We start from the raw sequence: 25858 nt of genomic DNA, 5'->3' as shown, positions 1-25858 counted from the left end.
TTTTAAAATTATACAATATTTAACCCTTAATGCTGATTAGGCATTTCGAAATTCGACCAAATGTTATGTCAATATTGAGGATTAAATATGATATAATTTTGAAAGTTCGGGTTTATATGTGGGAAACACTAGAATTCAGGCGACTTCGGAATTTATTTGGCAAAAAATTTAGTTTGGATTTTATTTTGGTAAATTTGATAAGTTAGGTATTATTATTCTAATTTCTCTTTTTACTATTATTATTTTTTTATGGATTTGTTCATATAATGAGATAGTAGTTCGTTCGCATGATTTCTCGACCAAACACGAGACCCACATTTCCATATTGGCATATGTAATCAACCCTTCTCATGAAAACACCCCCACCGGTTCCGGCTTAAGATTCATCTATCTTGGTGCATTTTAATGTTCGTTTTATATTTTTATTTTGGACAATTTACTTGAAAATTATTTCGGTTTAATATGATTTGTTTTATTTTTTTTAAAGTTAAACATGTAATCTATCTTGAAAATTTACATGCATGTCTCATTTTTTCATAATTCCTTTTATCATTTAACTTATATCTTCAATTTACTTTTTCACGCATTTATAATAGTGAGTGAAATTTTCACAATTTGATTTCTATAAGTTTGTTTTAAACTTTTTGGACCATTTTTTTCATGACAGCGAATTATTTCCTTCCAAATGAATTTGTTAATATTATCAAATATACAAGTAGTACTTTTTTTTTTATATCTATGGTGTTAAAAAATCAAATTTCGGATAATTGAAAATCCTAATATCAGCTTTAATTTATTTATATATATATATAAAAAAAAGATTATGAGATTCCATGAACTAGTGTCGGTCTAATAAGTATCAACCCCAAAATCAAGTGTAAAAAATTGGGTGCTATAGGCAACGCCTAAGAAAATAGGGTGAAATTTATAATATTTGAAAAGTTACGTGCCTTTAATAGTTACAACAAAGGACAAAACGGGTTTAACCTTATTTGGTCTCCCTAAAGAAGAAGTGATTATAATTTGCAAAAGCCACTTTTCACCCCACCATTCTTTGTCCCCTAAATATATATTTAGCCACGCATAATTAGACGAATAATTTAAATTATCTATTATATTATATTTTTTATTTATCAGCACAAAATTTTTTATTTATTTTTATCTTCGTTGGTGAATAGTGATTAAAAGTTATTAATCTTTTTTTTTTTTTAATTTCATTCGGGAGCTCTATAAAAGAAAAAGGAAGAAAGGTAAATAATTAAAGGTTAAAAATGTTCTATTTTAATGATGAATTTGGCAATTGGCCTCACGTGATTTCCGCTACTCCATTAGACGTGAGGGGTCACACGTAAAATCCATCATTTCAATATAATGTATTTATATTTTGATTAAATACGCATTTGAGTAAAAATAATGGTTTTTACATTGTTCTTAATTTTAATTACAATTTACAATTTCTTTCTAAAAAAAATAAAATAAAAAAATTCAAATTTCAACATTTTTTTTGTGGTCAACAAGATTGGTTTGTGCCACTTCAAAATCGTTTTCAAATTTCATTTCTTTTGTCTACGATTTTTTAAAAAGAAATTATGAAAAGATTTTAACTAGGTTATCAAAATACACACCTAATACCGACATAATTATGCCTTATGTTCCCTTGACAGAAGAAATTAAATCATATTACTTAGAAAAAAACAAATGTTAATCCGTACGAAAAAAAATTATTAAATAATCAATGTCGGTTTGTCTTCTAATTAGGGAGATAATCCATATTTAATGTCTCCTTGCCCCACAGTCGGGGTCTTTATTATTGGGATAATACTATATATTAAAAAAAAAAATCAGTGAATTGTCCTAACATTCGGTTTTGCATTCACACACAAAAGATACGATATAGAATCAATACACCAAATATGTAAGTTTTCAACCATATTTTATGTGTCTATTTATTTATATAATCAATTTCCAAATATTCATATATCATATATACAATATCGACCGCACATTAGCTTTTTGTTTATTGCGGTAGATATTTAAATTAGATCGTCAGATGTATCTGTGGAATTTACAACATTTAAGTATTTGATATTTCGACACTAATGACGGTTTAAAAGTGCATTTAAATAGCCGTGAAAATAGTATAATGAACATTATTCTAATGTTGATGTTTGTAATTCATTCATATGATACAATTTGAAAATGTTATAGAAATTATAAAAATGGTATAACCTCTATTGCTTTGCGTTTTTTTTTTTTGCTTTTTCCATTTAATTTTTTTTTGCAGGCGTCTTAATTGTGCGTGATTAAGGTTAATGATGGCAATTCGATTATTGGCTTTTTACTATGCACTTTGCTCAAATCCTAAGTTAAAATTCCCAATGTCGGTCTTCTATGTTTTCAAATTTCCATACCGAAAAAGCACGCATATAATTAGAAATATATAAAACATGTTTTAACGGTTTTAATTAATTTAATTGTTTTTTCAATAAAATATGTTGGGATTAAGGATTTTCAAATAAATTAGAAATGTGATTATTATTATTCGATAAATGAAGATTTCTTAGTAACCATCTGACAAAACCGAAGTATGTTTCTGACTTTAGGAATTAGACAGGAACTTGAGTTAGCCAAATCATATATATTTTCATTGCGGGCTGCTTTTCCAAAAATATCGGCAAAAATTATTCGTAATGGAAAAACATGTCGGAGCGTATCAAAAGTGATCGTCATGTTATATATATATATATATATATATATATATATATATATATCATATGAGTGTGGGTAACAAACATTGAAAGTGTGTTTTTGACTTTTAAAAAATACAAACAAAATCTTGAGTTAGCCAAATACTTTTCCTTTCCTCCCTTTGTTAAAGTATTAGCAAAAATAAATGTTAGATAACAAAAAAAAAAGCATAATATATGAATTCAATGTTATATAATATTAAATAAGACTAAGTAACCACCAACCCTTTTCAATTCATATGTTACTTATGAGTAATTATCTATTTCTGTTTTTTTCCCATTTTTTACTTTTATCCGTATATAATTCCCCAAAAAAGAAATTAACGAGACATTCTTGAGAAAAAGGAAATTCACGAGGATTTATGTCGGGATCAAATGGAGACATGAATCACTATTAATAAAATTGAGTAATTATTTCTCTAGCTTTCATAGATGTGTTTGGTGTCAAATGTCCATATTCTACATGACCAATGATATATGTATTAAAATTATTTTATTTTATTTTTTTGGCATATATATGTGAAGTATATATGATTGTGATGTGTATATTGAAAGGTGTCCAAATTAGACATCCACTTGATAAATCTTTTCAAAGTTGTAACTTTTCAACAATTTATAAGCTGCTGTTATTTCTAACACGTAATCCGAAAATATTTTCCAAATAATAGTGGTTAAGAAAAAGGCAAATCTCATCTTTATCTTTTGTTTTTAATCATAGCGTCTTCGATGAAAATAAATAAATAATTAATAAATAGATTCAATACCTCAACTAGTAATCCATAACGCGATAGAACAATAATTTGATATATAAAGTTGGGTTTGTGTTATTAAATTGGTTACAAATATCCTATTCATTGAAAATTCATCACACCTTTGTTTCTTTCCATTTTTTTTTGCCTTTCAATTTTTAATTTTTATGTTATATTTAAAATATATGTTTGATATAATTTAATTCTGTTTATATGAATTAGTTTTGATTATTTTAATCTATTTAAAATCGAACGGAAAACAAGAGGCTGGATCGGATAGAAGTTTCCGATACTAATATTAATTAATGCTAAAATATTACAAACCAAAATTATGACGACAAATACAATCATTTAAAAAGATCCCACCACTCATAATATATTAATTTTGTTTTTGTCTTGTCACTAATAAAATAATTAGGAGCTTAACTTTGTCTCGGAATTTAATATATATTGGTGCTCGAGTAAATAATTATTAGGCCCTCGCTCGTTCGTGCACATCTTGAACCTGTTGGTTGTAACATAAGACAAAATGATAATATTTGGCTAAACTAGATAAGGTTAATTAATTAATACTCTGAGTGGTTTGTATTAAGTTTTTAATTATCAATTATAATATATAATTTTGTTTTTTTTGTCAGAATGCTTTATTTAATGTATAATTATCTTGTACGCCACACTCAGCTCCATATATGTATGTATGTTATCTTTTACCAAAAAAACCGTATGTATGTATGTATGTATGTATGTATGTATGTATGTATGTATGTATGTATGTATGTATGTGTGTGTGTGCGCATTTTGTTGATGAAATTTGAACCACGATGTTTAGCTCGGACGTCAGGTTTCGAATGTTTATGGTGCATATATATATATATATACGTATATGTGATATTTGTTGCTTGGTGGAGGATTTTTTTTTGGATGGGGTGTCCCATGAGAAGAGATGTACATGGAATGATTGGAGGGACACATGTGATGATGTATGTGCAATTTCATGGGCCTTGCGCGAGGATATTACATGTGTATATATATATATGTATGTATGTATACACGAGTATACAGTCGTACACATGTATATGCACTTATATTATAAAGACATGTATATACACACACACATGTAAACCATGTCTTTTTACGACATTTCCCATGCATGATATCATTTGTTTTGTTTGACCTTTTTGACTTGTTAGTGGCAACTTCTGTAAATACATGTAATACTCAGGGGTGATTCTGACAATTCACCAAATAGCTTCCGTCCTGGACTCCTGAACCCATCTTTCTTAAGATTTTATTTTTAAATTTTTATATTGAGAACTTAATACATGCGACTTTTTCTTCTTTGTTTTTTCCTTATTTTTTTCATATTTTATTTTTTTCTAATAAGTTTTGAAAGAAGCATACTAACCCAATTACCAAATTCCATTTTCACTTTTAGGATAATGTACGACCTGCTTTGTTGACGTGACTTTAGTTGAGTCAGTATGTATATTTTGTTAGAAAATTTCAGTCAAAAAGCTTTAATAAATTTGTATTTTCACCATAAATACTGTAAAATTAAATAATATTTTATGGTCACATTATTGTAATTAGGAAAAAGAGCAATATCAATAAGAAAAGACATTGGGTACCTAACCTAACCCACCAGATTTTATTTTTTTTAATGGATTTTTCAATGATATATAACCTTGGAAATGGACCGTATACTAAAAAAACACACAAACATTTCCATATTAAATCACACAACTTTCATTCCTCAAATGATCTGCAAATCTAAGTCTCAAGATTCCAAAATATATAATAAAATTTTGCCTATAATGTGAAGACAGAAGTCTTTTTTTCCACACGAACTAAACAAGTTTGGTTCAGTTTTTTTTAATAATTTACCAAATAAATATTATTGAATTTTAAGTAATTAAACTGACATACTTCATTGTTATAATTGCAACTCTTTGATGGTCTTCTGGTAAACGGAACAAGTGAATATTTCCTTTTTAATTTGTTTTTCACCGAATGAATTATTTATAAATTTCGCCCAAATGTATCATTTTGCAAAAGTACCTTTAGTTCTCTAATTTTGTATTAGTAATCTGCAAATTTCTCGGCAAAAAAAAAAAAGAAAACCAACGAAATTATGTATTTGGGTATAGAATTAGATAATGATTTACTTATGAAATTAAAAAAAAAAGTGATCACAATATTAATATGTCCCTCCCAAATCAGATTCGGACAATATTCCATAGACAGCCAAAATATAATAATTTCCTTCCTTCTTCTCCACCTCCTTCTTCTCCCCTTCTGTGACAGAGATTCCCTCTTTCATTCAATCTACGCCTCGTCTTTGTTTTCGATTTTCCTCTATCAGGTTACATAAAAAAAAAATCAAAATCAACCCCTCTTTTTTTTTTTTGGAAAACCCAGGAGAAAAAGAAAGTGGAGAACTTCGAGAAATCTGATGGGTGATTGTTCTTCGTCGTCTTCGTTTCGCGAGCTCTCCAGCATCAAAGAAACCTCGTAGAACAAAATCCCCAAATGTAAGAAATCAGAAACCCCTTTTTGTAAATTTCGAGCTTTCTTATATATTAAAAAAAGATTTGCATGGTTTGTTCTTTCGTCCCGATTATTGGATTTTTTTTTATGTTTCTCTTTTTCTGATTCGATTTTTCAAATGGAATAACGAGGACTCCGGTTTCTGCTTCAGGGTACTGATTCTTCCGTGGAATTCCAATGTCGTTTCAATCTCTCTCTCTCTCTCTCTCTCTCGTTCTCGTTTTTAATCTTCTTGTTTTTGGTGTTCTAATCTTGGGTTCATATTTGATTGGGATCTATGTTGTTGGATCTACTTACTCTCTCTCTCTCTCTCTCTCTCTCTCTCTATATATATATATATATATATGTTTTGCATTTCTCTATGCAAGTGTTTCCTCGAATTATTTTAGCAATTTCTGTTCTTCTTCTCAGAATTCGCGTTCATTTTCCCTTTGTTTCTCAGGAAATTTTTTTAAAATTTTCTCTGTTGCTTTCTGTGCAGGCAACTCTCAATCTCAAAGCCCAATTTTTTTGTTCATGGATTGAGCTGAAAAGAAAGAACACCGCATAAAGCAGAGAAAAGGAACGGCGAAAAGAGATGGAATCCCTAATTGAAGACGAAGAATTTCGGTTTTTTGATGCGCACGAAGATATCGCATCATGTTCCAGTGCAAGTTCCGACAGAATCGAGATCGATGATTCTCCATCATCGACTCCGGGTAATTTCCAGTACGATGTTTGGATCAAAAGCCCAGAAAAAGCTGAAGAACGCCGAAGCAAGTTCTTGAATTGGATGGGAGTAAGTGTGAGACAAACTCATAACGAAAATTCGTACAATGTAGATCTGGGTTCAAGTAGGAACAGAATCAACGAGGATCATAGCGGAGCGGTTCTTATGACATCAGGATTCGATGATGAATTTAGTTCTTGTCGCTCTGAATCATTTGTATCGGGTTTAAGGGATAATGCAGATAGCATTGTAGATGCAAGTGGAGCTAGAACGGGAGATAATTGTAGCAGAGTGGTTCTAAGGAACTTAGATTTTGGTGATGAATTTAACTCTAGTCTATGTTCTGAATCCCATGCGCTGGGTTTCATGGATAATGTAGATAGAGTTGTGATGGAAAACGGTGAACTGATTGAACCCGAATCCCCGAATGCGAGGATTAGAGATCAGACTGCCGTGGAACAGCGGGATTTAGGTGGGATCATGAAGAGGGTTAAGGAGAAATGGTTGAGTCGGTTGAGAAAAGTGCGTAATAGGCGGAGATCGGGAGATGACTCAGACAATGTTGCCGGTTTCGGGGGTGGAATCGAGAGAGTTAGGGTTAAGGAGTACAAGAAACAGGTCAAGGAGCTTTCAGCTCTTTATAAGGGGCAAGAAGTACAAGCCCATGAAGGTTCGATTCTCTCGATGAAATTCAGTCCCGACGGGAAGTACCTTGCAAGTGCGGGTGAAGACAGGGTTTTGCGGGTTTGGAGCGTCGTTGAAGATGCTAGATCCGATGAACATGACATTCCCGAGATCGATCCCTCTTGTATGTACTTCGAAGTGAACAATCTTTCCGAGTTGAAACCCGTGGCTGTAGAAAAGGAAAAGATTACAGGTGTGTTGATGAGTCCGAGGAAGACAACGGATTCAGCCTGTGTTATTTTCCCCCCGAAGATTTTCCGGGTTCTGGAGAGACCTGTTCAGGAGTTCCTCGGCCACACGGGTGACATCCTTGATATCTCATGGTCCAAGAACAACGTGAGTATGATTCATTGAACCGCCCATATTTTTCATTCTTTCTGATCTCTAAGCATGAAGCTAAATTCACTTTATGCATATACTTTGAACCGAGACACGAGCTGCTGCCAACCCTTTTTTTCCTTTAACACAGAAAAATGAACTCGGATCCCTTTCCTCGATCCAGATTTTGGGTTACTTTCTTCTTATTTGGTTTGAATGTAGATTCAGTCCATGATGTGTGTCTTTGAACAGAAACTAGACCAAGTTGCTGATTGTGTGATATTGGTGGCAGCGTCTGTTGTCAGCTTCAGTAGACAAAACTGTTCGGTTATGGCAGATGGGCTGCGAAAATTGTCTCGGAGTTTTCTCCCACAGTAACTACGGTACGGGAACACTCCTTGCATACCGCCGCCATTTGCTGTATAGTTATTTTCCGATCCTTTAGATTTCGGGTTTCCACATTGTGCAGTTACGTCAGTTCAGTTCAACCCGGTTGACGATGATTACTTCATTAGCGGTTCGATAGATGGAAAAGTTCGTATTTGGTCAGTTCCTCACTGCCAAGTCATAGATTGGGCCGACGTTAGAGGTATCGTCACTGCTGTGTGTTACCGTCCAGACGGGCAGGTACTGTTTATTCCGAAGCTCTTTTCTTTTCTTTTCTTTTTTGTCGTCGATCTATTTTGTTGATTCAGCTTAATTTGCCGATAATCTCAGGGAGGGATTGTCGGAACTCTGACAAGTGATTGCCTCTTCTACAACGTGTCGGGTATGCGTGAATGAATTAGGGCATACACTTTTTTTTTTTCTTCAGACAGCTGCGTTTGTTTATCGGTTTCTTACGTAATGTCCTCTGTCAGATCATCATCACTTGGAGCTCGAAGCTCAGATATGTCTGCATAACAAGAAGAGGTCTTCCAACAAACGGATTACCAGCTTTCAGGTCCGAATTTCATCGGCCAATGGCTTAGATTCATGACTCGGGAATCGAATATCGTTAACGATAATGGCTAATGTCCTAATGCAGTTCGCTCCGAGTGATCCGAGCAGAGTCATGGTAGTGTCCGCGGATTCGCAAGTGAGGATCCTTGATGGCCTCAACGTTGTCCATAAATACAAGGGTAAAAGGCACACATTTTCTTAAAATTACACAAAAGACCCTGTTATTTTTACATCTTCTGATAGCGCCCCGGCATTCGTATCTCTCGTAGGCTCTCGCAATGCCGGGAACCAGATATCGGCGTCTTTCACGGCCGACGGAAAGCACATTATATCGGCATGCGATGATTCCTCTGTCTACATGTGGAACTGCTGCGTAGGCCGGGGCCACGACCCTGAGCCGTCTTCGGGTTCCTTGTCGCGTAAGAAACGTCTCAAGATCCGATCTTTCGAGAGATTCTCGGCTAACGTGTCTGTGGCCATCCCGTGGCGCGGGCTCAACCCCGAACTCTCGCCTTCGCTGTTCTCGTTGGGACGGGAGTATGTTCTGGATTCTCCGAAGGGGACGGCTACTTGGCCGGAGGAGAAGCTCGGGCCGGCGAAGGCCATCCGGAGATCGCAGTACAAGTTTCTCCAGTCGTCGTGCCAGAGAACGTCGGAGTCTTCCCATCTGTGGGGACTCGTCATCGTCACCGGTGGTTGGGATGGACGGATCAGATTGTTTCACAACTACGGGTTACCTGTAACCGTCTGATCCAACGGCTGCTAATGCACCACCACCAGCTTTCACAAGCGCCAATTAGCTTGCGACAAATGGCGGATCCACAAGGCCTGTGGTTTTTGGTCTTTTTGTTGGGCCTGAGCTGCCTGAATTAATGGTGGGTTGAGATTTGATTTAAAAAAATCGTTATACAGGTTTTTTTTTTTTGGGGTTATGCAAGTAAATAGTCAAATTAATGTTATTCAAATGTAAGAGGCTTGGATTTTACTGTTTCCACTTTCCAGATTGTTAATATCCGGATTGATTTGGTTGGTCCAAGATTATAATAGGGTTGTCAATCGAACTGCAAATAACACAATTATAATCTAATTGAATTCGATAATTGAGTTGAGTCGGTATAAATTATGATTTTTAAAAAAAAAATCAAATTTGGACAGATAAAAAATCCAAAAGTATTTTTAAAAATAAATATTAAACCGATTGGTTATAAATTATATAAAATTAAAATAATCCAATCTGAACCGTCCCAATTTGAAACTGTTATTTTTTTAAAATTACTGTTTGATTTTTACCATTGAAATCTTTTTTTCTGTTGGGGGTTTGTGGGAGACACTTTGGATACAATAAATATAAATATTTGTAAGCTTCTCTATTCTATTCTTTTTTTAAAAAACAATTCAAGAATTTGTATTTTTTTATATTGGTGATTGTCGATGTGGGATTCAAACCCGGACTATGGGAAAACACTCACACGAATCACCGCGTCTGACTATGATGGCCTTTGAAACGATTTCCGAACATATAGGTTACTAGAAACAGAGTGTGGAATTCGTTTTGGTATTTGTTCGGTTCAGTTCGTTTCACTTCGATAGAGTATCAGATATGGAGCAAAATTTGATATTTACATATGACTTCATATATGGTTATGAATAATTCGGTATTTATCAGGTTTGGTTCAATATTTCTGGCTTCGGTTTGAAAATGATTTATTTGGTTCTACAAAAACTGTACCAAATCAATACCCAATTTTCTTCTGTTCGGATCGATTTCGATTCAGATCGGTTTGGAACCAAATTCCGAACCGAAATGCCCACGCGCCTAACAAATTTTAATTTAATGTAAAAATAGAATGACCGTAATTTTTTTATTTTTATATTAACAAAACTAAACCTAAAAATAACAAACCAGACCTGAACCGAAATATAAAGTGTCTGATTCCTTGCCCAAAATACAAATACTTGAAGGCCTCGTATAATTTGGTTTTGTGGTCAAACATTTGCATGGGAAATGGGCCGTTATTTTCTAGAACGGTCCAAGCCCATTCAGGGGAATCATTCTACCAAACTATGATCCATATATTGAATGGTCAGATGAACATAAAAAAAAAAAGTGGTAGAATCCTTAAAATAAATTAACAATTAAAAATCTACAGATTTTGTAGTAAATTTCAATTGATGGGTAAACAAAGATTCATTAATTTTTTTAAAAAATCTCAAAATCGGCCATTCTGATATCAATATCATTGAAACCATTAACTAGTGATAACAATAACCCAACAAATATGGTAAGTGATTAAATGTAACTATATATACATATATATATATATATATGTTTGTGTGGGTGCTTATGCTATTATAATTCTATAATTACTTAAAAGAGTCGTTTGCAGGATGAAGTTGGTGCTTCTCTCATCGTTCTTATTGCTCCTATTCCCGTTGTGCCATTCAAGTAACCTAACTGACAAATTAGAACCGCTACGATTTTTTTTTTATATATAAAAAACTATGATTGTTATATTGTTGATGAACAATATCATCTATACTTTGTCTTCTCGTATTAGGAGGACTAGATGAAGCTACTCCTGCGAATCTGATCAACCACAAGGTAAATACATCCGTATGACCCAACAGATCGTGGGCGAATAGTCAAACTTGGGGTAGGAGTTAACACCAACTTGAAGTTGAGTGTTCGATTCCTGGTTAATAGGGAGTGAGGTAATTTCTGGGTTTATATGATCCATATACAAAGGTTGTTCTCGGACCGCATGTTTACCTAGTCAACGCGTCCGAATGGTAGCAGTTAGGGGTCCTCCGTTATAAAAAAAAAAATACATCCGTATGAACATGAAATAGAAACCATGATTTGTGATTGTAATTTTCTTTTTGGTGAAATAGGTAGCCGATGTCGGAATCGATTACTCGGGACCTCACACACATCCTCCGGGAAGTCCCCACGGAGGAGCATCGGATATTGGAATCGACTACGACGGTCCTCGTACACATCCTCCGGGTCCTCCAAACCATGTTTAGAACAAAAATGTGTACCATTTTAAGAATGAAAACTGAATAAAGGAAATCATTATAGCAAACCAGAAAGATTACCTTAGTTTGGTAAAACCAGAAACTGGGATTTCAATTTCAATCCGGTTCAAGAATCGTTGACATTGCATTCACATTTACCATCGGTTTCGGTATACATCACGTAAGTAAAAGACCCATAATCGAACTTCCCATACAGATGTAGATATATAAATAAATTGAAACTGGAGCAGAATACAATTTCCCGGTTTGGTTTAGCCTCGGTTTACAAATAAAACCGGGTTTTCGCTTCAGTATTCGTCCAGGTAAGTGTATAAAGAATCGTCCTTCTTGGTTTTGCGTCGGCTAAGCAAAGCCTTGAGCAGCCTTTTGCTCTTGCTCGGTTGATGTTCTGTTTCTTTATGGTGTTCTTTCTCGAAGCCCATCCTAACTGAAGCCGATCTTCTTGGTTCTGATGGATACTGTACCGGAAATAAAACACATTCAGATAAAATGTCTTTGTTCATGTTCCCGGAAGCATGGAACCGGTTAAAAAAACATGTCTGTTGACTGAAAACAACCCATCATAGATCAATTTATGCTTTACCCGTTTAGGAGAAACCGGTTTGCTCTTGCTCGGGGTCGTTGGGCGGCTAATGGAAGATGGCCGGATCGCAACTGACCCGGATCTTAGAAGCGGAAACCGATGTGGCGATACTGTTCTCTTAACTGATTCCACGACCAAAACAAAATACAAAAATGTCGGAAAAAAAGGACAGTCTCGATATGCATTCTATGGAAAACACAACAGCTTGAGCTATCACTGTCTGTGTTACCTTGTTCTTGCTTTGGTGCGGTGGAACTGAACGAAAACGTTGCGGATCGTTGTGGTTGACGTGGAGATGGGGCCTGAGTTGCGGGTTTCCTGCAAAGATAAAGACATTGGCTCATCAAGACTATGCTTTTGCTAAAAAGGGAAACCCGAGCAACTCTTCGGGTATAGCCGAAAACCCGCTCTCGAGAAGTATATGTTCAAGCTTGTGTTAAGGGAAAGATTTGATATTTTTTTTTACCACTGGAACAGGAAAAGATGTCTTAACATTCTGAGCTGTGAATACCGAAATTACCTCACGGGTGGCGGTGGTGGAGGCGTCTCCCGAATTGTAGCCCGAACAGCTGACGACGGGAAATGGATTCGGACGAAATTGTTAAAACTTGAACGAGGAAACATAAACTACAGGAGTACCAGAAAACAGAAAGGAAAAAAAAAACCAAGCATGGATTCGCACAATTCCGAAATTGGTTCCAGTCATCTTCGTCGTCCAAACTGCATCCGACATACTTTAGCTTTGAAAGGTTGGCTCCGGCCATCATTTCGCCCGCTGGTAGAATCGATATTCCTTTAGTTAGTCTCGGACAAAAACCCCGAAATTTCGATGGGTGGGTAGAAAGAGAAAATTACCGGGCAAGATATATCGTTTATGGAACTTTGGAGTGTTGATCACGAGCGATTGCTGCGAACGCCCTTCGTGATCCATATACTCCTGACACATCCGTAGCCTCTAGCAGTTCATGATGTTTTATAGATCAGCACAACAAAAAAAAAAACTATATAATTAACCTGAATGATATAACGAAAAATGTACATAAGAATAACCGAATTTATAAGTATAAGGTACCTGTTCCATGCAAGAAACGCGCAGTTCGGTTCCTGAGACTTCATCAACCTTTTCATCAAGGAAGTCATTGACTTTATATGTAACCGAACCCAAGTGGTCAACTGTATTCACCAGAGCCTTTATCGCGTAATCTTTCAGCGTCTCCACAACGCTGCGCAAACGCATACGCCGAAAATCAAACGCTAAAAAACACAGTGAACTTACAAAATCTATCTAGTCTGTAAACTAGCCGAGCATCTCACATTTCTTTCTGCTCGTCGTTTGTGTATGACAGTTCAAAGTATTCGGCTGCTGAGTACAACTGAGTCCTCAAATTCTTCAGATCCTGAAAAATTATGGTCTCGATATGTTTCAAGATCCCCATTTCGAAGTTCCAAAATCCCTTTTCTCCATTTCTTTTTTCCCCCAAAATGAATCCTGGTGCCTAAAGATCGGATTCTTGCGGATGATCAGACTAATAAGAAAGATCTTGAGAGAAATTTTCAGGCTTTTAACCAAACAAAACAACCATGAACAAAGAAGAATGTAGGATTGAAGAATGAACAAGGTACCTTGAGACTATCAGAGAAGAGCAGGCTCTGCTGCATAGAGAGCTCGTCATAATTCGGAGCTTCCCGAGATACAGACATTGTAGTTGCTGCTGCGCTCATTCTCTTCGACAGAGCCGCAAAACTCGACAACAAGGCTGAAGACACGCAGAATCCCAAACTCGGCTCTTCTCTTTGCTGTGAAAAGAAATCGAATCACCATACGAGACTGTAGAAAGACTCGAGCTTCCTCGCTTATTTACACTAAGATGTGATCAAGAACACTGAAAAGCTGCGTGTTTTATAACATTCGAGTACGGGAATCAATCTCTGAGATCTTCTGATTGATTTGATTTAGCCAAAAAAAAAAAACCCATCTTCGACTTGATCTCGAATTCAAACTTGAGACTGAGATCTTCTGATTGAGATGATTTAGGTAAGAGCAAGAACATAGAAACAGACAAGAAGTAGAATCCACAGCTCTATCCAAAGCGACTAATAGAATAGTGATCTGAGACAAACAGATTTTGTCTGAATCTTCAGCAATACTCTCTAAGAAATTAATAAAAGATCCCAGAAAGGGAACTACGGATTAAACAACAAATAAAACCCTTTTTCAAAAGCTGCAATTTTTTTTTTTATAAAAAAATTGAAATAGAAGAATGGCAAAACCAACCCAACTTGCAGGAAGAACAAGACACAATTCTAACCTAACCTAGATTTTCTGGTTCGAGTGCGCCTAAACCCCTCAAGATCAATGAAAGAACTGCAATATTTTATAACATATGAACAAGAACAAGCAAAAAATAGTACAAATTGCAAGAAACTATGTCCTAAAAAAATCGACAAACCCTAGAAAAAAAGTTCAGGGACCAAACCCAGTTTAATCTGCAGGAATCTTTTAAACAAAAACAAATGGAACACTTCCACCAACCCGGACCACTATATTCCAGGGTCCGATCTCATATACCCTAAAATCTCCGGGGAAAAAATCTGAAGATCTTCAGATATTTTACCATAAGAACAGAACCCACAAACAAAACTCAATTTCAAAACTAATGTCCAGAGAATAATTTTTTTTAAAAAAAAAAAGACCCAACCAATATAATCGTCCAGAGTTCCGACCCATTTCAGCTTAATTCCCAGAAAATGGATCAGACAGAGAAGGAAACAGCTGATGAGAAATGGCAATAAGAGAAACTAACCTGGGATTAGTACGCTAATACTGCTACTCTAGCTCCGCCTCCTGCCTTGCTCGAAGAAAGGATCGGATTTGTGAGGGAAACAGGCACAGATTTATTTTTTTGAAAACCCAGTTTCTGATAAGAATTCCTCGGCAAAGCCAAAGAGGAAAAACGAAAACGGGGAACGAAACGGGACAGTGATTGGAGAGATGCAAGAAGGGAAAGTGGCGAATGTGTTGTGTTTCGTATGTGAAAGCTCAGAACCCAAACTCCCACTTTTCACTTTTGTCCCATCATCAGCGGAGAAACTCTCGGCCCTTTATTATTTTTTCACCTTATTGTTTTTTCAAATTGATAAATAATTTACCCCGAGGTGCATTTATTAAATGCAAAAAAAAATGTCCATTATGTAAGGCGGTAAGCTTAATCTCACCTTATGAATTTTCAAATTATCTGAATGAAATACAACACTTGAATCAATATTCTAAAAAATATATATCTCATCTGGACAAATATAATCCAAAATTTATACGTTATTCGTCTATTTTGATTCAAAATTAGGAATTTTTAAATATTTTATAGTGGTTTCAAAATACCAAAAACTCAATTTTATATTTTTTTAGACAATTTCCTGTTTTATCCACAGCTATTAAGTTACTATGTGAAAAAAAAAATAACAAGACTAGTTAAGAAAACCATGCCGTGAACGAACTATCATGAATTTTAAAAAAACATAATATAATGTACAGGCAAATGATAAGATATAAGGATCGTGCGTGCCTCTTTTTATTGAAAATGGATAATATTTTATTTTTTGAAAATACGTTTCGCGCACTCAAGAGACAGACAGACAAGGCAATGATTCAAAGGAAGCACAGCACGTCTTTAGACGTCCAATTCTTTTCTCTGTGTTAAATCATTATGAAATGCAGAAAATAACGCATTCGTTATATATTTTTATATATAACGAATGTCACAGTGTGATATATTTGATGGTGAAAATGTCATTTCCTTTATTTTCCAAATTATCAATTAATTTATTTATCATGCAAATTCTTACGGACAGACCATGTTACTGTCTGATTATATAATTTATGGGTTCCACGAGTCCCGGAAGTCATGCTTCTCTGCCTCCTCTATCATCATCTTTCTTCTAATGCCATGATTCGTACCTCTTTTTTTTTTTTTTGGTCCTTTAGTATATTTTCATCGAACCAATCAAATATTCCACTTTAAAAATAAATTATATCCCCAAAACTAAATCAAACAAAAATTAAATAACAGTGTTAAGTTAACTCATGGATATTGAGAATATCCCGAAACCGGGAGATGGGATTTTGGATAACCGGATGAAAGTCCTCCGGTAGGGCTATTTCTACATTTGGTTCGGTTAATGATTAGCCGGTTTTAACCAACGTAGGGAGGATCCATGAAAACCCATTGGAAAACCTGCTCGTACAGAACGGCGGCGTTTTGCCACGAGAAGTCTCTTCCCATTCCTCTTCTCACCATCCCTCCCCACGACTGCTTGTACTCTCTGTACGTCGTCGTCGCCAACCTCATCGCCTGCATGGACAACAGGGCATTTCTGTAATTTCCTACCGAAAACACTGATCAATAAAACTCGGACATGGATAACGAGAAGATACAGACTACATGAACCGAGAATCTTACCGTCGACATGCTTTCTTTCGTCAAGGGAGAGAAAACCCATCTGTGATATTCAAATTCAATTCAATAGAGATGAGATATACAACAGAAATATAGATATGCATGGATATATATACATACCCTGTCCCTTCGCCAGCTCCTCCTGCGGCGTATGGGTTGAAATTCTCGACCGTATCCTGAAAATAAAATGGAAGTCCCATGCGATGAGATCGAACCATTCTTTGATCCTAAATACAAGAAACATGACTTTGCAGTAGAAAAGAGTCTTGAGACTCACTCTGAGTCCACCGGTGCCATGAACGACGGGAATGGTCCCGTATCTCATCGCGTATAGTTGGTTTAAACCGCATGGCTCGAATCTTGATGGCATTAGGAGAATGTCGCATCTGTTCATGTGTTCCAAGAATGAGCAAAAAATGATATGATCTTTGTCATGATGCTTTCTTTGTTTGAAACGAATCTTAGAATTAAAAAAAATCCGCGTGAGTCTCGGGGGAGAACCAGTCATTGGAGAAAGATAAAGACGGAATATGCTTTTTTCACAATCAGACTGTCGAAGGATTTCATCGTAAACCTTAGCATAAACCGAATTCTGTGCGTAATAGGTAGTTGTAATGAATGATGCACTTTTCTACTTAGGAATCTTAAGTACCCGGCAGTGATCCGATGAGAAACAGGAACATTGAATCCGACCCAACCTCGGAACTTGTCTCTGTATGTAGCCTCCGTCATCTTCATCCAATCCTCATATTTCGGGTCTCCTGAACCCAGCATGACCTGCAAGAATCAATTCATTTAAATAAGTTTTAGCTTCTTAAAAAGAGCAAAAATATTCCTGTCCTTATCATATTTTGAAAACATTGAGGTATGTCAAAAACAAAAGTTACAGAACAAAACACAGCATTCATAATTCTTCCACCGAAACTCGTATAAAAACACAGCATTTCATAATTTTTTAGTTATAACGCGGGAAAAGACTCAGCTTACGAATTGAATGTCGTCCTCCAACATATCAGGAGCAGCCAATTGTATCACATCGATACCTTTCTGGTAATCTAATCTCCCAATGAATCCGATCTGTAAGAGTTTCGTATTATTATAATCTCTCCGGTCCGATAAAAATGAAAAAGAAAACACGAAAAAGAGTCATACCAGGGGACATTCCGGCCTAACGGGAAGACCCAGTTCCTTCTGCAGTGCGATCTTGCAACTAACCTGAAAAGTCATTTGACAGAACAATGCATTCTTGTCAGCATTCCTTTTAGGGTTTAGGGTTTGGTTTTCGGCAAAGATGCAACAAACAACTTGATGATACCTTTCCGGAGAGATCATCAGCAGAGTAATGGAAGGGAATGTGTCCGTCTGTAGATGGATCCCACTCATCAACATCAATCCCGTTCGTGATTCCTGGAAAATATAATGATTAAAACATTATAGAAATATCGGCTTCAGAGATGCGTCGAGGTTTTAAGCAGGCAGCAATCAAGAATGATACCGTTTATAACACTCTTGCGACTGGCGAGTAAGTCTTGTAGACCATATCCACCTTCAACAGTAGTGATTTCCCCTGCATAACCCTACAACGGCGAGAAGTATGTAAATGATTTTAGAGAACATCGACCAAAAACAAAACTCTATACTTTTCGGTCATCGGCCATTTAATATCTGTACTTTTTTTACTAAAAAATCATGTACTTGCACTTAATCCCAATATAATACATATACTTTCTAAAATTTAGCAAATATGGCCCTCGAAGCAGGTATTAAATTGTCTTACAAAAACCTCTCGAAAACATGAATACAAAAAACATTGAAAGTTGAGAGATTTTTATTTAAAAGATTGCATCACCTGACCTGGCTCACAGTAACAATCCGGTCAGAGGTGACAATAGCGCCCTTGAGAACGTTGACGGCCTCACCAGTGTCGAGAGCATGAGTCCTTGCCCATGTTGGAAACACCCATTCCAATGCTCCATACCACTCCGAAGGCAATCCCAGATTTTTGAACGTAGCTGCTGGCTCCACTCCCTTAAGACAATTGCGTGCACGATTCAAATGACACATAACATAATGGTGGTGAATGTCATTTTCTGACTAAGATGACGGTATTTTCTAGGGTTGTGGTTATGAATGGCAGATGCATATTAAAGAATAGATACCCTAGACGACGCTTCATTTCAAAAGACATGAACTACAACATATGAGGAAATAGATTTACCTGATGAGCAAGGTTATGTATTACAAGAATACATCTTGCATCTTTATAAACTCCGTATGGGCGATATTTTCCGGCCAGAAGTCTGTACCGAACGTCATATCAGAAGTTAAATACGCAAAAAAGCAGGGTGGCTCAATCAATATTCATCAACGTTCAAGTGCAAAATCAAAACAAAACCCAGAGTTAGTTAGGTTATGTGCTTCAAAGTGAAGTACCAAGCAAATCTAATATTTTTTTTTGTGCAGTCTTTCATACAGAATCAATCTTGGAAAAAAAAACATACGTGGGAACAAGTCCGGCATGCCAATCATTGACGAGGAAGAGACATTTTTCTCCGTAAGTGAACCCTCCGAGAGGGAGGACGAGAGGGGCTTCACACGCTGCATGGCAAAGTAAAGTGAACCGAAACTGTTTCACAAAATGAAACACCAGCACTTGTCATCTGTCTCTGTACCACCAGAAAAAACATTCATACATTCCAAAACAACCACAAAAGGAGGCAAACTACATTTAACACATGTCGGAAAAATTGCTTTCTTTCTTCCAAATCAAAAGGTCGATGAAAAAATAAGTACCTGATTATCGCCGAAGGCTCCGTAACAATCTCCGTAAGGATTACCAGGCCTATGGTACGATGGGTGATCGACGAAAACCTAAACATTGCGAGAAATTAATTAAAAAAAACACTAACGATGTCTGTAATACAATGAGCTGTGAAAGAATGGATTGTTGACGATCCAAAATATGTGACATTTCAAGCTGTTGTTATAATCGAGAGTTTGGAAATATGCATACGCATACGCTTACCCAATCAACGCCTTCTCTGTATTCGTGAAAGAAGGTGATTTCTTGAGAACCTCCAAAGCAGTGTACGCTGATACGAGCATCCAAATCCTTAGCCCGAGCAAAGTTCTCATCCGCAGATGTACCATTCTGATAACGAGGAGAGACAACCATGACACGGTGCCCATGTTTGGCCAATGCTATAGGCAAAGACCCACAAACATCCCCCAATCCTCCGGTCTTGGAGTAAGGTGCGGCCTCGGATGTAACAAAGATGATGTTGTGGATTAATTTTATCTCTTCTTCTGCATCTTCCTCTTTAACCACTACGCATTCCTCATCACCCATATCCACTTCCTCTGTTTCATCATCTGTCTCTTTTTCGTGTGTACCAGAGCTGATGATTCCTTGACCAATCCCTGAATGAAGAAATACAGTATGAGAACAACACGTCAAGTCCAAGAATTCGACTACTCTTGCACACCACCAAGTTAAAAGACCTGCAAAATTTATGAAAGTTCCTTCCAAATATTCGATTCAGAGAGACATTTTTTGAAATTAAAAACCCGTAAAATTTCAAGCAAACCATGGAAAGACTCGATTCAGCGGTCTTGAGAGAAATATTTACAGATTGGAAAAAGAGGAAACAAGTTAATCACTGGTCATATCATCCCTCGTCTCAAAATCCACAAGACTCTGTTAGAGCTTCATTACTGACGTGTACCAACAATGCGACATAACACTCTAAACCAGAGACAGAAGAAGAACAAGAGAAGAAACTTGGCAAATGTTTTTGTTCCTTTTATTAGACTGTATTAGAACAAAGATTCTTAATTTGCAATCGTTATGAGAAATGAAAAACAAAGCTTTTAAATCTGGTCCAAGCTACTTGCTTTGACCGAACTTAGATGCTCTCTTCTCTTGTGTTCTTGTCTGCAGTTATACGCTCACACGCATACAGATACGTACATACATACAGGAAGTGTCGTCTAAAACTGAAGGTTTACTGTAGTATCATACATTGATTAGAATTTTCATGGAATATGCTGTGAATTTAAAGTGGGCCCTCCTTTGATCTTCGAACACAACACAGTACGAGTCAAACGACCAAATTAGAAACGGATATAAGTGGGTGTAGAAGAATTACCAGGAGGAATGAGATGAAACCCAATGACAGAACCAGACACATCTCTCTCTGCGTCCATGACGAAACCCTGATCATCATCGTCCTCGCCGCCTTTGGGATCTCCGATTTCGTCTCCCGCGACGGAACAACGCCGGAGCAACAAAGGCCGCGCGATCCCAAATCTCCCGCGGAAACGACGGAAACCCAGATGATCAATCGGCAGAAAACATCGGCTCCGGTCGAATCCCGGCGAACCCGCAGACGGGTTGATCGTAATCGGGCCGCCGATTTGAAGGGATGCCATGGAAGTCGGGTTTGTCTCTATATTTAATTAAAAAAAAAACTCCGATGGCGATGTGATGAGTATCCTGTTTATCTTTCTATTTTCTGTTCGGCCTCGTGAGAGTGAAGCCTCGAAATGGATTGAAAACCTGTGACTGCGAGTCCCTGACCTACATTTCACGAAAAGAATATCCACAAGAGCTCCATAATTTTCCCAAAAAAGATGGATAAATCTTTAAATTAGGGTTTTGAGCAAGCCCTTTTGTCATTTGAGTGCAGTTTATATTTTTCATTAGCAAAAAAAAAAACGAGCTCTCGTGATGCCTGACAAACTGTTATTTTTATTATTTTCTTTTAATATATAAATTATTTGTAAGAAATGAACATATTACTTAAAATTGCGTCAAAATAGGATTGAAGGTATTGGAATTTTAAGATTTTGTTTTGTTTTTTGAAATTATTATTTATAACTGGTTTATAAGCGCGAAATTTGAGGAGAGAAGAAAGGATCTGTAGACACTTCATGCCGAAGGGAGCCCATATATTGTGCCACGTGGCTATCAACTTTTTTATATTAGAAAATGGAATAAAAAAACCCTAATTTTTCAGTTTTTCTAAATAATACCGAACTAAAGTTTTGGTCAAAAAATATTATTATATTTTTAAATCGGTTAAAAAAAATTCGCAAGCTGACTTGGTTTGTCAATATGTTTACGTGGTTTATTTGGATTTCTGTTAGTTATATTCAAATTTAGTTATTTCGGTTTTAAAAAAACTATAATTGTTTAATTTTTATATTGAATATTATTGGATTTGATTTGATTATATTTGGTTTACAAAATATTTTTCTAAAAAAGTTATTTTTTAACCCGGTGATTCATGTTTGGATTCGATTTCTTTGGATTTTAAAAAAACCTATAATCATTTAGTTTTATTTCGATTTCGATCAGTTGTGGTTATTAGTTATTCGATGTACGATGACCTCCGGGGAAAACCCCAGCCGTGCGGTACAGAACAGAAGAACCCGGATCCGGGTTCATGTCGGAAAACGAAAGGAGAGAAAACCCGAGCCAGGTCTCGCGTCGTCTCCGATGAGGAGACGGGTGGAGAAGGAGGAGACATCACCTGTGGAGCCACGGTTAAATATCAATTATGCAAACACGTGGCGTCAAGCAAAATGTGAAATCAAAATTAGCTACTTACATATAAATGATTGGATTTAAATTTGAAACCACATAAAGATAAATCTGCAAATAAATTTTATGCAAATTTCCTCGTTAGATGGGCCGAGCCCAAAAGGCCTAACAGAAGATGAATAGTGGGGGTTATGTTGCCCTATATCGTGTTTCCTTTTTTATTTTAATGCCCTCGATGTAAAAATAAAAATAAAGAAATGGAAATATATCATATCCTTGAGAAAAATGTTTACTTAAAAAAAAAAAAAGATTACCATGGAATGGATATTTTCCTTTTTTTCCGATAAAAATGGGAAATACGATTCCTTCTCCCGTCAGGTGATGGGATCAAATCATGTACGGACTGAGATTATTCTCTCCCTCTCTCTATATATATATAGTGCACCATCTGTTCATCTCCACAACTGCCTCTCTGTCTCGTCAGTACTGTTTTCTTGCATCCCAAGAAAATGAAGAACCATCAGGAATCATCCCCGAAAGCAGCCCTTGATCCAGACACGTCCCCTGTGACCAATCCGAAAGTCTCCTCGGCTGATCCCTCCACCTCCCTCTGTTTGCTCGACGAAACCTGGCCATTCCCTGACACTGCACAAGTCCCGGCGGTTTCTTCCCCCGCAAGAAACATCAAGCCATGGCTGATGAGGGATCCCTCGGAAAAGGAAAGCGCACAAGGGTTATCCACCCAACTATCTCTCTTCCTGGACCCATGGAAGATAAAGAAACACCTCACGAAGAGCGACATCGGAAGTCAGTGCCGGCTCCTTCTGCCAACTAAGTCGGCAATGGTTCACATCCTGCCATATCTGACGGCCCATGAAGCGGCTTTGCTCGAACAAGGGGGTGAAATCTCGGTCAAAGTGCTCGACTTGGACATTGAGCAAACGCACCGTCTTGTCCTGAAGAGATGGGTCACTCGAAGCTACGTGTTCATCGGCAATTGGTACAAAGAGTTTGTGAGAAGAAGGAATCTGAGAGAAGGAGATGAGATCGGTGCCTTCTGGGATCCGTATTCTTCCAGGTTGATCTTCTGCATCCTCGCTCGTGCCAATCAGGATCTCAAATAGAATCGGTTTATGTCTGGTTTTCCTTTTTGGTCGGTTAAGGATCGGTTTATCAACAATCAAAATAACGTCATATATAAAAGATCTAAATGTTATAAATTATATATTAAGAGTATAATATCATTTAGATTACAAAATATACAATCTCTCTTTACAAGTCACCTATAAACTCGGTATATCATAAACGTAAAACTGATATATTTGATTTTGATTTTGTTTGCGGCGACATTTCTTGCATCACAAGTCACCCTAAATCGATTTTCACTATATTAGATTGCATTTGACATAATTATTATTCTCCATTGTCCCCACGGTCCACCGAATCAAATATTTTTTCCGATTTCAGATTGTTTTAAATCTATGTAATTTCGATTTTCGGTGGCTATTATTAAAAATGAAAACAAAAAAAAAACTATATGATTCATGCATGACCATAGGCTTTTTTTTTTTGGTAAAGAAAAATAGAACATGGCCATAGGTTTAAATACATCATATCATATCATATACAACAATATATTACACCAATACCACAAAACTAAATAATAGAGTCCACGTACGAGTTCCCATGGTAACAAAAAATGTTCCCAAAGTAAGATACATAAACCAAATTTATTGGATTATTAACCCTAAATTAAAAAGAGTTTTAGCCCAAATCATGCCTCCGACCCCTTCTCCCAACCCCTCCTCCGGTTCTCCATCCTTCCCCGGTCGGACTCAATGTTGGGCTAACCGGTTTACGCCTCGTCTCGGCTTTCGGATTGGGGCTCCTCGGAATGGTATAACCGGAACTAGAAGAATCGCAACCCGAACCGGCCTTGGTCGACAAGTTCCAATGAGGCACATGCTGAGGCTTGCTAGATGGTGTATGGCCTCGTACCTTGGCCTTTGCCGAAACGGTTTGGGCCATATAGCTTGGTACATGGACTGGGCTTTTTCTATGGTATTGGGCTTGTTGGTTCGAGCCCAAATACATAAACTCGGGGTCTACCATATCCATGATGTCGCCTTTGAAGCTCGCCGGCGTCATCACGTCCATCTCGACCGTCTTCTCCGATACGTTGTCCGTCGGGATGGTGGTGGCGGAGGCTGCCGAAAAGTTCGGGTACGGAGGAGGGTTGTAAGGGACCGGGCCTAGGTTCCGACCGGTGTATGATTGGGAAGACATCCAATGGTCAAGCCAGTTCCAGGCCCATTGGGCCCTGTCAGGCCCATTGATGGATAGCCCAATCCCCTCGGTGTTGGTGTTTGTGGTCGGTTGGTCATAACCTTGCTTTTGCCTCTTCGAGATATAAATATTTTTAAAAAATATTAATAATATGTTTTTATTAATTTATCATAGAAATAAAAACAAAAGAAAGAAATAGAGAGGTCGCCAACCTGGTAACTGTAGGCATAGGCAAGGGCTCTCTCTCTCTTCGCCATCCCTTCACTCCTCTCTTTCTCCTGCATTTTATTTATTACCATAATCAATTAATTTTAATATCTTTTTACGATTTTTTCGGAAACTAGCAAAATTATTTTCACTCTATTTTTTTTCTTAATTCAAGTCTCTTTCCACCTTAACCTTCCCAAAGTTTTGGTATATTCCGGTCCGGTTCACTCCGGCCAGCTTCTTCGGATTTTGTCTGTCGGACACAACCCCTACCAAAATCAACATACTACCATTAGAAAACAATCCGTGGCGTTCCCAAAATACCGTACTTAACCGGACCGGTACAGTAAAATAAAGCTAAAACCAGTAAATGTCTTACCGGTATTCCGATTTTGCACATCCAACCGGTTTTCCTCTTCCTCCACCTGTTTCCTGAACCCAACCATGACACGGTGCCCATGTTTGGCCTGCATTTCATAGTCATCAATGCTTGTTTACGTACGTTGTGACCACGTACCAAAGCTTGTAATCGAACCAGTCCCTTCAATGCTCGAAGGGCCCGTCTCGCCTACCATATAAATTTTATAACATAATTAGTGCTAACCAAACCGGTTTAGCTTTGTACTAACCAAGAATCCCGGTCTAGCATTCTTTTACACTATTCTTTATTATCAACCAAAAAAAATTATCGATTGCGAGATGCTCACACAAAAAACAAATCGTATAATTTTTAATTTTCTTATTTTTTATTTTATTTGACGTTACAAAATTTGTCACGTTGCACTGTAGAAAAACCGGTGAGTCACGTCCATTCGTCGGAAAATATAACTCAATTAACATCGTGAGAATTAGTGTTGGAATGTTTTTATAGATAATCATATATTTTTTCTATGATATTTAAATAAATTTACGTATTTATTTAAAATTTGCGCTATATTATTCACTAAACCGGAAAAATATTGTAAGGAATGATGGTGAATTACCAGATAGCCCCTGTAGTGGGATTGGATTAGCACGGCGGCGGTCTCCTCCTCCGACTGGCGGGCGG

At 36.8% G+C, this 25858-nt stretch overlaps 5 protein-coding genes across 5 annotated transcripts in view; 2 read left to right on the top strand and 3 right to left on the bottom strand.

The window, feature by feature from the left end:
• Positions 1 to 5746: 5746 nt before the first annotated feature.
• On the top strand, positions 5747 to 9725 carry LOC104814935 (WD repeat-containing protein 44). Its single transcript, XM_010543185.1, has 8 exons — positions 5747 to 6027; positions 6525 to 7772; positions 8047 to 8137; positions 8224 to 8381; positions 8472 to 8523; positions 8615 to 8697; positions 8782 to 8875; positions 8966 to 9725. The coding sequence occupies exons 2-8, from the start codon at positions 6621 to 6623 to the stop codon at positions 9445 to 9447; spliced, it is 2112 nt and encodes a 703-aa protein (XP_010541487.1). The 5' UTR covers positions 5747 to 6027; positions 6525 to 6620; the 3' UTR covers positions 9448 to 9725.
• A 2115-nt stretch (positions 9726 to 11840) lies between these two features.
• On the bottom strand, positions 11841 to 15388 carry LOC104814934 (protein ABIL3-like). Its single transcript, XM_010543184.1, has 10 exons — positions 15123 to 15388; positions 13942 to 14115; positions 13633 to 13715; positions 13391 to 13541; positions 13174 to 13273; positions 13001 to 13093; positions 12839 to 12887; positions 12548 to 12636; positions 12319 to 12440; positions 11841 to 12193 (listed from the first exon to the last, which is right to left on the bottom strand). Exons 2-10 carry the CDS (start codon positions 14038 to 14040, stop codon positions 12023 to 12025), a joined length of 957 nt encoding a protein of 318 aa, XP_010541486.1. The 5' UTR covers positions 14041 to 14115; positions 15123 to 15388; the 3' UTR covers positions 11841 to 12022.
• A 936-nt stretch (positions 15389 to 16324) lies between these two features.
• Positions 16325 to 21374, bottom strand: LOC104814933 (starch synthase 1, chloroplastic/amyloplastic). Its single transcript, XM_010543182.1, has 15 exons — positions 20921 to 21374; positions 19798 to 20192; positions 19566 to 19643; positions 19274 to 19398; positions 18991 to 19072; positions 18627 to 18800; positions 18268 to 18349; positions 18088 to 18179; positions 17925 to 17987; positions 17760 to 17849; positions 17425 to 17549; positions 17050 to 17158; positions 16893 to 16948; positions 16776 to 16815; positions 16325 to 16667 (listed from the first exon to the last, which is right to left on the bottom strand). The coding sequence occupies exons 1-15, from the start codon at positions 21201 to 21203 to the stop codon at positions 16509 to 16511; spliced, it is 1953 nt and encodes a 650-aa protein (XP_010541484.1). The 5' UTR covers positions 21204 to 21374; the 3' UTR covers positions 16325 to 16508.
• A 1452-nt stretch (positions 21375 to 22826) lies between these two features.
• Positions 22827 to 23441, top strand: LOC104815134 (B3 domain-containing protein At2g33720-like). The gene has a single exon (XM_010543454.1). It carries the CDS (start codon positions 22827 to 22829, stop codon positions 23439 to 23441), a length of 615 nt encoding a protein of 204 aa, XP_010541756.1.
• Positions 23442 to 23913: 472 nt separating this feature from the next.
• Positions 23914 to 25858, bottom strand: part of LOC104815133 — a 3726-nt gene continuing 1781 nt past the window's right edge. Inside the window, exons 4-7 of the mRNA XM_010543453.2 lie at positions 25190 to 25299; positions 25003 to 25079; positions 24816 to 24881; positions 23914 to 24717 (exon numbers count right to left, since the gene is read on the bottom strand). Of these exons, the coding sequence (XP_010541755.1) occupies positions 24082 to 24717; positions 24816 to 24881; positions 25003 to 25079; positions 25190 to 25299 (889 nt within the window). The 3' untranslated portion in view covers positions 23914 to 24081. The remainder of the gene's footprint in view (positions 24718 to 24815; positions 24882 to 25002; positions 25080 to 25189; positions 25300 to 25858) is intronic.

The sequence above is a fragment of the Tarenaya hassleriana genome, unplaced genomic scaffold (genome assembly GCF_000463585.1).
Source record: "Tarenaya hassleriana unplaced genomic scaffold, ASM46358v1 Cleome22, whole genome shotgun sequence".
NCBI lineage: Eukaryota > Viridiplantae > Streptophyta > Magnoliopsida > Brassicales > Cleomaceae > Tarenaya > Tarenaya hassleriana.
This window is presented reverse-complemented; position numbering and strand designations above follow the sequence as displayed.